Source organism: Mustela putorius, unplaced genomic scaffold (assembly GCF_011764305.1).
Source record: "Mustela putorius furo isolate JIRA1106 unplaced genomic scaffold, ASM1176430v1.1 tig00000868_pilon_pilon_pilon, whole genome shotgun sequence".
NCBI lineage: Eukaryota > Metazoa > Chordata > Mammalia > Carnivora > Mustelidae > Mustela > Mustela putorius.
In genome coordinates, this window is record NW_025421502.1 from 2,779,533 (window position 1) to 2,792,509 (window position 12,977).

A 12,977-nucleotide genomic window follows, 5' to 3' on the forward strand; every position below is an offset into this window, starting at 1 on the left:
TTATCTGAAATTCAAATTTAATTGAAAGTCCTGTATTTTATCTGGCAACTCTATCTATCTATGTGGTATCTACACCCTGAAGGACATATAATACAAAAAAAAAAAAAAAAAAAAAAAAAGAAAGAAAAAAAAAGAACAAACAAAAACCAAAGAGGAAATATCTTGATCTTGAGAAGAAGATTATTTTAACAAGTGCCTCTCGAGTATTGGAGGGGACTGAAGAGAAGAGAAAGAATGTTTAATAGACAAATGAGAAGATAAAACAAAATGAACTTTATAATGAGTGATAGGCAGAAGATAAGTTTAATACAGCAATTACAAAATTTGAGAATCTTTCTAGAGGATATAAATACTTTTATTGTTTTAATTGATATTTTATTTATTTTAATTTAAAAATCTACAGGTAGCCTATATTACCTTTTTTTTCCAAGGGGGAGCATAGGAATATGGAGTAAATCCATAACCATCAATGATTTGGAACTGGCCAGTTAAGAGCCAATTTAAGAGTAGCTACAGAATCCCACAACCATTTCATGTGGATTTTCTTAAAAGATTTTACAAAACTCTCCCCTCTAAAATATTAACCTAGGGGATTTCAATAAATTATCACATAGAATATACTAGTATATTTTACTATTATAATATGATAACATAATTTAACACAATATCACCATTGCTCCTTGATCCTGAAGGCAATGAAATATGAATAAGGAAAATATAGTATTGTGAGAAAGAATACAGAGTACTTTTCTTGAAAGTTACTAGTTCATACAGCTCTCAGTTAAAAAAAAAAAAAAAAAGAGGTGTTCATCACTTCTGCACAGAAAAAAAATGATGTTGATTTCTTTTAAAGTCCTAAGTAGTGACTAGAAGTTCAACTCAAACCAGCATGTTTTGAAATTACTCTTATCCTTAATTGAGTAATTAAAGATTAGTGTATAATATTATTACTTTAGGATCCACTAAGCTATAATTAGGGAAACAAACATGGACTATATTTCAGTTATTTAATGGTTTTATGCTCCAGCTGAGAATTATATAAAGAGTAAGTATTAAATAATATTTAAACTAGATAAATTTATTTCACATGGATTTTGTCCATGTATCAGAAATTCAAGCATTGAAACAGTGTGTAAAATGCAAAAAAAATGAGAATGGGAGAACGAATACAAATGAAAAATGAAACTGAACATTCTGTTCCACAACTCAAATGGAATGATATAACAAAATTTAACAATAGTCAACCAATTGCTTTTGAAAATATGACTCAGTATTAAGCACTGATGTTTATGTGGGGAGAATTATTTCTATTGCATACTTTAAGAAAAATCTCAATATTCCAGTGGTCCCTGTCAGCTTCAAATCCATGACTACATCTTGTACAGATTAAGGATAAAATCTGCATTAAATGATCAAAGTTTAAGGGGGCAGACTCCAAGAAAATGAAAGAAATAATAAGGAAGTTGGAAGTAAAAATCCTAATATAAATTAGGTAGAGGAATTCTGGGATATCCAATAGTTATTAGCAGAATAAAAGTTGCCTGGAGACTAACATTCATTTCAAAATACAGGAAAAAGCTTCAATGGTATCATTATTTCAGGTAAGAGAGGATTCCACTCTAGCCAACAAAATCAAATCAAAATGAAAAATCAAGATTAGAAAATGAAAAATCCCTGTAATTGAAGGAGGGAGAACTTGGTATCAAATAGAAATCCCTCCTATGGGTCTATCTCTGGTTAACCATTTGTTATGACTGACTGTGGTACTGACTTGACGTGTTAATAAAAATTACCAGGAACACAATTCACTCAAGTAACTGGAACGAGTCCTGTGGATTTTATTCCAACCAATCCTTCATTCGAAACGTATCTCGTTTTCATAAATGTATCTCAGATGCGTGTTTAATCCACCTGCACCAATGAGCTGAAACAGCTTCCGCAGCTCCCATTTTGTTTCCCTAACCCACTTCTTCTCAGCGAAGTTCTATTGAGTATTTCGGTAACCTGGGATCACGGAGGCCCTGCTCAAAGCTCAGCCGCTCTCCTTGACGACATACACACAAACATCCCTACACACAGCCATCCTCTCTCTTCCTCTCGCTCTCTCTCCCTGTGGTTATTCTGACCCAAGCCATACTCACAATGTTAGTGACATCTGGAGAGGCTCCGTTCTGCAGCAGAAGGAGGACAATGTTCAAGTGGCCCATGAAGGCAGCCACATGTATTGGTGTGAGGCCAGACTGCGAAACAAAGCAACAGCAGTTTTACTCCTCTGCACCGGTGGGGGCTCTGGGGACTTCGTCAGATAAATAAGACTTGAGTGAAGAGGACAGAGGATGGGTGACAGGAAGGGGAAGAAGGAGTAAGAGAAGGAATGTTTCGTGACAAGCTGAAACATTGTTCTACCTCTGTTATAGCTTGAATTGAAGCCCCATATTTCACCAGCAGTTCCATGACTTTGATGCGGTTTTTCTTGCAGGCAATGTGCAGTGGAGTAAAACCATTCTGTGCAAAAGACAATCAAGTTAGTTGAAAACATGCAGAAACGATCCTCACACAACTCCATGCTGGCACATGGCAGGCAGTAATGTTGCATCGTCACATAATGTTCACCATTTCTTCTGAGCTGTGTAGGTGCTGAGATTTGCGAGGAGAAGTGGGTGTGTGTGTTCCTGTAGGCACTGAACTTGGCTGCTATGTGGCGGGCCTGTATGCAATTCTTTTTGTGTGCTCATCGAGAAAAACAGAAGTGAAGAAAACGACATGGGCCTGCTCTGCAAAGAAGGAAAACCAGAGAGGCAATGATACTTTAGAAGTTCTAAGGTGTTTTCAGGAATACTGATGGGTCGGGTTGTGAAATGACTTGAAGGTGCGTGGAAGATAAGCATGTATTTTTCTGATGAAAGGCCATTTCTTAAAGCTACAAATTGTTGGTCTGTTTTACTTCAACTACAGGCATGACTGTCTCTACAATAAATGTTTCAGCACTGCTACCATTTTCTTCTTGGAGGGGGTGTTGCAAATTAGCAGAAATCATTATTTGCATTCATAATTTTTCATATTCAAAAGTTATATATCTTCCATTAAGAAATTTTTGTAAGGATTTGCTATATATTACCAAAACCCACTACACTGATAATATTTTACATCTGGAAGTTATATTTCTTATATTAAAAAGTTTTTATAACAAATGCCAAGAAGATACATTTTATTTTATAAAAACGTGGTCATTAAGTTCTTAAATATTTTCAAGAAAAGAATGGAGAATTTCAGAAATAACTGGAAGAAGATATGTCTCAGAGGCAAAGGAATGTGGAGAATTCTCTAAGACGTTTTTAACTTTCCAAACTAGGCAATGTGCAGGAACTGGGGATAAGTACGTAAAAATTTGTTAACTAGTCCCATACTTAATCCTTATGTGTAAGTATTATATTTTTACTTGAACAATGATCCTATGTAGAATAGTTGATCTATTCTGCCAATTAATTATTTTGCTTATCTCAGTGGAGACTGATCATCAGTCAATATTCTTCTACACTTAGCAGTTCCCATGAAAGCATACTGTCTTACTTAACCTAATGACTTAGTACTCTTCACAATGTTTGTTAAGTCATTTCCTGTCTATGAGCTATGTAGTAAGCTGGACATAAATAGCCAAAAGTATGTGTAGCACTCAAATGATTTTTAATTATGAGACTATAATGTTTTATAAGCTATTGACCACTACCCAGTTGAAAATGCGTATTTTCTTCCTTATGAGAAAATAAGTATCCTCTCATAATTGCACATAAACTTAAAAGTATATTTGCTTCCTGGGCATTTAGGAATAAATGGATTCCAATGGAAAATTTTCTAATAAAAATAAGATTTATTATTTAATAATTCTCACAGCATTCTCTCATTTTAAATATTGTCTGAAGACTAATTTAACCAACATTAACTATGTAAATGTATAGGGTAAAACGATTGCTTTTAGTTTGAGAATTAGGAAACAAGAGCATAAATTAGCGCATGCCTAATACTTCCAATGATTATTGTTAGAATGTAAGTGAAGCAAGGAAGATTTATTCAATATTAGACCTTGGGAAGTACAGAGGCTGCTCTAGGGACCACCTCGTGTAGATTCACTTGAGCAATTCCTGGAATAATGTATATAAAATGCTTCCCAGAACAGTAAAATGCTAAGCATCACTTTTACATTAGACCGTGTTTAGGGAATGAGGTCAATAAGGAAATCCTCTAAGTGAACACTATATAGGCTTACATTTTACTCTATGTTAAATGCCTTTTTTTTTTTTTCCAAATAGAGATTAATAACATTCAACTTTTTTACACTTTTATTCTGACTCTATATCGAGGTGTTTAGAATTTATTTTATGATTTCCTATTTTCCACTTACAATTGCTTATCACTCCAGAGGTTTCATATCTATCTGCAGCTCGCTAGTCATGGAAATGTTACCTTGGTGTTTTCCTAAATCTGTCCTTGCTCCCCATCATTTAACAGCAAACTATGAAGGCATGAAGTAGGTAGGCCACTTGTGGGAGCTAATGAACTTAGCAGAATTAACTATGTATCTGAAGCCATGCTTTGGCTGGTGTGTACTGGTCAATCCATGTGGTATATTTGTCTCGATCTATATTCTGTTAATGTGAACTAGGCCAGGTTACCAGGGCTCTGGCGTTTGGATTGGCTCTCTTGTCCAGAAGGAGTTTGGTCACACGGTAGTGGCCACAGTGTGCAGCAACATGGAGGGCTGTCAGGTAGTCTAGGGTGACATCGTCAACAGGCGCCTTGTGCTGTAACAGGTGCTTCACACATTCCACGTGGTCCCCCTGTGCAGCCATGTGAAGTGGAGACAGCCCATTCTGTACGTCAAAACAAAACAAAACCAAGCCCACATTTCAGCCATGATTTCCAGGTTGTAAAACATAGCAGTGTCAATTCTTGATATTTGGTATAGTGCGTGGCAGAGGAAAAAAAATAATCTCCCTTTGACATCTACATGTATGGTGGATTATGTGTGGTGCCAAGGGAAGCTAAGAGAACATTTAATTTCATAGTTATGCTATTCTTGGGCAAAAACACAAATTAATATACCTTTTAAGAATGAATACATAGTATTATGTGACAATTCAGATGATCTCACAATTATTAAGGCAATATTAGATATACAAAACAAGTGCTAGCTGAGGTTCAAATTATTTATATTCGATTCCATTCAGTTAGTCTCTCTTCAAGAGTTTCTTTACTTCAAAATGGAGGGGGGTGCAGATGAGGGAGGAGCAAGTGGGTGCATGAGGGAAAGAAAGGGGTTTCGATCATCTCTTAGATCCATGTTGCTCTGAAATTCTATGATTCCTTCTTCCTATCATGAGACATGAATTAAACTTGAAGAAAGCAGTCAGATAAGAGCTAGAAAAGTGTGAAGCAAATGTAGACCATGTGTCCCAATTTTTAAACTTTGAGGATAATATAAACTTGTCATAAGTGATACTGCCCAAAACAGCTTTAGTCTTACTTCTTGGACAAGGTCAATAGCAGGGACATATTCACTGAGGATTACCAGTCTAGGTGAGACTCTTGTTTTTTAAAGTTAAATAATTCAGCTTACAAGAAAAAAATATGAAAATTAGGGAATAAACTAAGTTAGAAAAAATATGCCCATTAAAGTGAGGGGAATATGGTCTTTTCTTAATAATCAATGCAAATAATGCAAATACAGTCACTAGGAAGTAATTGTTGACCAAGTATCCAGCTTGGCAGTCATTACATTCAAAGAAGCAAAAACTGTGTCTAGATAAAAAGCCAGAATCTGCCAATGGCCCAATATTTTCAACAAGGAAGGTGATTTCAACAATGAGGGAGAACTCAAATCAAATACCTTAATTGTGGTGGTTTGTGGGTGGTAGAAGTGGATGTGATTTTGAAATTATTAGCATACTTTCTTGGTTTTTGAAATACTCTTCACTCATAATTACTGCTTTTATATTTAAAAAACTCAGAAAATTAACTGAGAAAGAACAGCAGGTTGATAAGAAGGTATGTATGCACTGGGGGAAAGGTAGCACAAGGGCGAAGTATAGGAGAAATTCAGCCTTGGCAATGTTTGGAGGGACGGGTGGCATGTTTCTCTGATAGTCCATCAATCTTCAGTGTTGTTTGATCCACTTAAAAGCTATGTGGAAAAGAAAATCTTCACCATTTAATTCTGTGGCACATTTTACAAATATTTGCTAAGCACCTACTCAAGGCCTGATCGAGTAGTGAGGTACAACATGGAGTTGTACCTTCACACTTTTCTAGCTCTTATCTGACTGCTTTCTTCAAGTTTAATTCATGTCTCATAATAGGAAGAAGGAATCATAGAATTTCAGAGCAACATGGATCTAGGAACCCCTGTCTTCATGAAGGTCCCATTTTAGCCAGGAGTCAGACAATTCAAAAAGAATAAGTATTAAAATAGTATATTAGGAGACTACTAGTGTGAAGAGGAAAACTAAAGCACAGGATAACCAAGGGAGTTTGTGTATAGGAGTGCATTATGGATAGGCTAGCCAGAAATGGCCTCACTGAGAAGGTGACTTTTAATGAAAGACATGATGACAGTAAGAGTGCAGGCCCTGCTGATCTGGGGGGAGAATCTCGGGGGGGGGGGCAAAAACAGGCATGTCCTGTTGAGACCATACCCAGCGTGACTAATGAAGAGTAGAGCGGAGGATGCAGCTCAAGGCAGGTGAATAAGGAGGGAAACTCAGGTAAGAAACCTGCTAGTCAGAACAGAGTTTTTGACTCACACCTCGAGTGAGATGGGGGAGCTCGTGGAAGGTTTAGGAAATAGGATTACTCTGTTGCTGTGCTGAGAATATACTGAACAGGCTTAAAAGAGAAAAGGGGCGGGGGGACAGTTAGAGCCTTTTGCAATCAATCCAGGTAGGACTGATGGTGATCAGGACCAGGGCGATGGTTATTAGACTGTTAAGAAATTGCTGGATTATGAGATATCTTGAAGGCAGATGTGACAAGGTTTAGTGACAGGTTATGAGCAGAGAGAAGAGCCAAGAACTGCATACGGAGTTTGACCTGAGAAACTGAAAGAACGTGATGGCCATTAGTTGAGATAAGAAGACTACAAGGGGATTAGAAATAAGGTGGGGGGAAATATCAGCAGCTGAGTTTCGAACTTACTAAATTGGAGATGCACAGTAGACATCTGCGCAGCAATAGTGAGTTGACATCTACAATACAGAATTCTGGAGCTACAGAGTTGTGTGTCTTCAGTGTATAGAAGTATTTAAAGATGAAACTGGATGAGATTTCTTAGTGAGTACAGATAAACAAATACACAAAGAGTGTGCTCTGTGGGTTCTAACACTCTGAGACTTGGGAAGGAAGAGGGAACAGGAAAAGAGACTGAGCAGAAGTGAAGACAGAGTCTGGGTGTAATGTTCTAGAAGGCAAATTAGGAAAGGAAGGTGTTTTGAGAAGGGAGGAGCAAACAACCATGTCAGATGATAGCAGTAGGAGAGAACATAGACTATATGAGCTGATTCCTGTGATCGGGTAGATAGGAAGACAATTGTTTCAGTGCTTGGAAAGTGAAGACAAGGAAAGAAGTCCAAGAAGACTAAAGAAAGAAAAAAGTATAGAATAATAAGGCAGCAGGGAATGAGAGTAAATATACTTGGGAAAAATACCGATTGTCAGGCATCATTAAAGGGTAAACTGAGGTAAGCAATCATGAATTTAAAGCCAGCCTAGGCAGCACCCAAACAGTTGGGTGTTTCCCACCACCACACTCAGCTGCAAGAATGCAAGTTGGATTTACTCAGGGTAAAATATAGCAAGGGAGTATGACAAAGGAGTATGACTGTCAGGGTATGAATAGTTCTGTTGGGCAGAGGCGAGGGCATAAGGTGAATAAGAGACAATAAAACAATGGCTGACAGACTCAGGAGACTAAACACATTTTTGGAGTTGGGGTCCCAGAGAAAGGAGGCCGAAATCTAGAGGCAATGTTTGGAAAGGCAGAGGTTACAACAGAAATTCCAGAGGGTTTACAGCTACCAAACTGAGAGGTCCACTAGAAAGATTATCTACTGCTCTACGATCATTAAAGTCTACATGAATTAGAATAGGGGTTGTAGAAAAGAGTCGTAGTTTGCCATTTTCCAAAAATGAGGTGGAGTGACAACTAGATAGATGAATATTTGCTTCAGGGAAGAATAACGGATGATTCAGAACTGGGAGTTTTAATGGAAGGGGAAGCAGAGTCTGGCCTTAGACACCCATTCTACTTTTTGGCTAAAATGGTATCATCTCCCCCACCTGGTTAGTTCATCTTCTCTGTGTTCTCTACTCTGAACACAGCTCTACTTTCTGTTATTATCTCCTTATCTATCTTACCCACTCAATTTTGAGCTTTTTGAACAAATATTTGAACAAATATACTGTGTGTCATTTATCTTGATTTATCTTGACAATTCCTCACTGATCAGAACACTGCCTGGCACACTGTAGCTACTTACTCTGATAGTGGATGTGTGGATGAATGAATGACTGAATAAAAGTGGATATAATCATGTAGCCACAGACATTCTATGCTAGATCCCTACATATACATGATGTTTGAGATTATAAGAAGGCCTGTAAAAAAATTTCATCTAGGTAATCCCATTGGTTTCAATAGTGACATGACAATTATAGGTGAACTCTGTAGATAAGATTATTTAATAGTTTGTGGGAGAGCAAATCTGCCTATTCTCAATTCGATAGATGCTTTTGATTGGTTGTAACATGACTGGCGAAATTTTTTGCTTCCATTTAAATTTCAATCAGTTTACTCAATAAAACTTTTTACAGAGGCAGCTGTGTGGCTCAGTTGGTTAAGTGTCTGCCTTTAACTCAGGTCATGATCTCAGGGTTGAGCCCCACATTGGGCTCCCTGCTCAGTGGAAAGCCTGCTTCTCCTTCTCCCTCTGCTCCTGCTTCCCCGCCACTCCCCACCCCAGCTCATGCTCTTCCTCTCTCTCGCTCACAAATAAATAAGTAAATAAATAAATAAATAAATAAAACAAAACCTTTCCACAGTCAATTATCTCTGCATTACTCAGCTCCAAATGTCACATTTTAAAGATAAAACTCTACAACACTCATGGTATCAGTCTGAGAGTGAAAATACTACATACAATTTGAAGTCACCATTTCATGGCCTGTCGGACACATCTTTAGATTAGGTTCACCTACACATATTTTAAAAATGTGTGGATTGGTTTTTGCTCTAAATAATTTCAAATAAATATTCAATTAAAATATAAACTGAAAAAGACTTGCTAATGTTGGCTGTCTGATTTTTCTCAGCTTACCCTGGTAAGAGCATCGGTTGGTACCAACCCTGTTCAGGGGCTATAGTAGAGGTGGAATACAGAGAAAATGTAAGAAGTGTCCTTTGTCTAAATTCTTGTTGTACTGAGGATCTGAGGGTTACAGCATATCTTATTAAACAGTTCTGTGTAATTATCATTATATTTGTGTCTCCTGATATTTTTTTGGCAAAAAAATGGGGACTTAGGGGCGCCTGGGTGGCTCAGGGGGTTAAAGCCTCTGCCTTCAGCTGAGGTCATAATCCCGGGGTCCTGGGATCGAGCCCCACGTCGGGCTCTCTGCTCAGCAGGGATACTGCTTTCCCCTCTCTCTCGCTGCCTGCCTCTCTGCCTACTTGTGATCTCTATCTGTCAAATAAATAAATAAAAATCTTCAAAAAAAAAAAAATAAAGACACACACAAAAATGGGGACTTATGCAGTAATAACGCTTGAAAAATATATCTTATAATGAAAAACTCCAACAGATCAGCTCCCAGTGGGGTTTTCCATCAGAGTTTTCTTCATGGTTGAGCATACTGATGACAAAAGACAAGAAATGCTAGATGTACTGAGACATGGAAAACATTATGCTTGTTTAATGGTTCTTTGTAGATGGCCTATCCTAGATTGTGCTTTCCATATCACCTACTAATCCTGAATATAACCATCCAACACCACTGGTAAGTCTTTCTTTTTACTCGTATTGCCTAAGAGATAAAGACTGGAGAGCTAAAAGATTATCTTGTATTGCTAACTATGCTACTTTAAGACAATTTTATATGTATTTTACATAATCTTATAAAATCATAAAAGTATACCTATAGAACATAAGAAATATTCTCATTTATATACAACATGCTCATTTACATCACTCATCTACATAGAGTATATTCAAATGTCCACCAAATGTAGAAATAGTAGCAGGTAAAAACATAGGAAGAACCTGAAGGTATACAATCAATACATCTTAATGCATGTATTTCTTAATTTTAAATAATTTTCAAACAGTTTTATATATATTCCTCATTCCTAGCACATAATTATTGAGTAACTAGAAAATGTTGGCCTGATGCTTTGATTTCAAGAAGAACAGAGACTTTTAGAAGAGTGGCTTAAAGAGTTCCTTAGATCCCATCTTACTCCTAATGACCCACCTTAGTCCTTGCCAGCAAGGGAGCACCCCGTTCCAGCAGAAGCTCTACCACTTGGTCATGCCCACTCCTTGCAGCACAGTGAAGGGGTGTCAAACCATCCTGCCAAAAGAATTAAAGAATTAATCTGGAGTTAACATAAAAAAAAAAAAAAAAAGTCAAGATTGTCTTTTTTGCCGCTGCAAAGAGAACGTTTCCTGATCTCATTCCTACTGCCTCAAGAGATCCGTAATAGAATTGCTACTGGTTAAATGATAGAGAAGAGAGAGAAAACAAGACAGTGAGAGATCTCAACAGAGGGCTAGAGAGACAAAGAAATATAGGGAAGAAATGGAGAGGGAGAGGGCAAGAGAGATCTCACATGCAGAGGTTCAATGTGAAACAACATGCTGCTGGTCCTGTGTTTTCATATTCAGGAAGATGCAAAAGCGGATTTTGCAGCAATTGTTGAACTTAAAAGCCCTACTTGCTTGGAACTACAAGGCTGAGATGGTATCACTAAATTATCTTCATTTTGGTTGTCCTAACAGAACTTTTACCCTCAAATTCTTCTTAATCTGATTTGTCCATCTTTGATCTCTTGAATTTCACTATTTTTATAAATCCTCCTAAAACACCTCCTGTGGCTCATAGACTTTTTTTTTCACATTCTTCTAAAGGTTTCCATACAAATTTTTCAACCCAAATTACACAATTATTTCTTAGAGATGAAATTGATTATTAACAATAATAGCATTAAAATGGAGTCAAACAAAATTATGGCCCAACTCTATGTTGTTATTTATACAACTTTCTGACCTTGATACTTCTCAGGTAGTTTCTGATTCCAGAACAATCCTGAAATTCCTTCTGTCTCTTGGATTTTACTTCTCTTGGGTGGCATGGACAGAAAGGAGAGTGGGTGGGTTGTAAGAATGGGCAGGAAGTGAGAGAGAAAATGAAATCCTGAGTACAGAAATTAGCTGAATATTTCAAGCTTAAGGGAGAAAAAGGTTGTCCTAAGGAGAGATGTTGAAAAGGTAGGTGACAGTCAGAGAAAATGAGAAGTGGTGAGTAGTTAAGAGGACTTCAAAAGCTTCTGATTTATCCAGAACTCTAAGAGCCTATTTTTTGTCTCTGTTTCCAGGACCATCACTCTGGATTATGCTTTCCTCCTAATAAATACAATTCATCTGGGTTACAACTCTCTTCCCATCCCAACATTCTGGAATTTCTATGCTAGATATCATCACTTTACCCTCCAGATCCATGTTCTACCTTTCTCCCCTCTGCTCCATGTTGGACAGAAAAAGCACTCTAGGTTGTAGTAGGGGGCTACCTTGCCCTCTGGCTTCTGGCTGGGTATGGGGAACACAGCAAGACAACCATTCTGTAAAAGATCTCAGCCTGGCTGTGTCTCTTCACCAAAGGTTACACTCAAGCCAAAAACAGCCCTGGCCATCCAATTCTCTCCTTTGAAGTCTTGGTACATCAACTCTCACCTTGCTGTGGTGGGATTGGTCATGAGCTCTTCTATTCCTAGCTCCTGGAAGACTATACTACCCCTCATGCCTTCCCTATAGTCCACCTACAATCTTAGAAATAAATCCTTTAATAATCTATATTCAAATGATCAAATGTGAAAGTGCTTTCTGTTTTTGGCTAGGACCTTGAGTCGAATGATACTTTGCTTTGTTAAATCTACTTAGCTAGTATTAAGATACTGAATATCCAACAGAGACCTTGCAATTTTGGATATGTAAGTAGCATGAAAAGACTGCCTTTCGGGGTTGGGGGTGGGAACTAACTACTGTAGTTGGGATGCCGAGTTATTTTAAAGTTCACCAGAAAGAAGTCTCTAAAAAAGAAACTGTTCAGGCAAAGTGGTTAAGATGATTATGCTTTTGTATCTCGATAACATACCTTGTGGTGGAAGTACAGTGCATTAGCCGCTATTTAAGTTATATAACTATTAGAGATAGCTTGACTTCTCAACCAGATTCTTGGAGGGGGCCTCGTGGAGAACCAGAGTTTGAGAAATCCAACAACACGAATGAAGGCATTATATGCAGTGGCCCGGCATCTGGGCTCTGGAATCACAGGGACTCAGGTGTGAGTCTCAGGTCAGCCACCATGGAGGATTCTTTCTGAGGCTCGGCTTCACAGCATATAAAATGGGGTAATTTCCTTTATCCCATTTAACTTAGGACCTCTTCTGAAAGATGAGGGACTCTGCCTTAAACCATCTTCAGAAAAGGGATTGTTTTCTACAGAAAACATGAAAGATGCATTGTGTAATCATGTTGAAAACTTTAAATACTCAGAATTGTTGGGTTAATGTAGAGCATGAAATCAGCCATAATACCTGGCTTGCTAAAATGTAACACCTACAACGATCACCTGCTGGGGGCAAGGGAAGCTTTCAGAGAAGAGCATGGGCCTTGGGAATGCTGAGGCCTGTGTGACCACTCTGCGGTTGGAAT

General features: G+C 37.8%; 1 protein-coding gene across 50 annotated transcripts in view; it reads right to left on the bottom strand.

Annotated features, from left to right (window-relative positions):
* The window catches only part of ANK2 (ankyrin 2), a 323,587-nt gene that overhangs the window by 114,795 nt on the left and 195,815 nt on the right, over positions 1–12,977 (bottom strand). For 46 of the 50 annotated variants that reach the window (XM_004748037.3, XM_045085498.1, XM_045085499.1 and 43 more), the window contains 4 exons: positions 10,519–10,617; positions 4,671–4,868; positions 2,407–2,505; positions 2,142–2,240 (listed from right to left, as the gene is read on the bottom strand). In XM_004748037.3, coding sequence (XP_004748094.2) covers positions 2,142–2,240; positions 2,407–2,505; positions 4,671–4,868; positions 10,519–10,617 — 495 coding nt within the window. The remainder of the gene's footprint in view (positions 1–2,141; positions 2,241–2,406; positions 2,506–4,670; positions 4,869–10,518; positions 10,618–12,977) is intronic. The other 4 variants (XM_045085528.1, XM_045085523.1, XM_045085529.1 and 1 more) reach the window with 1 other exon arrangement.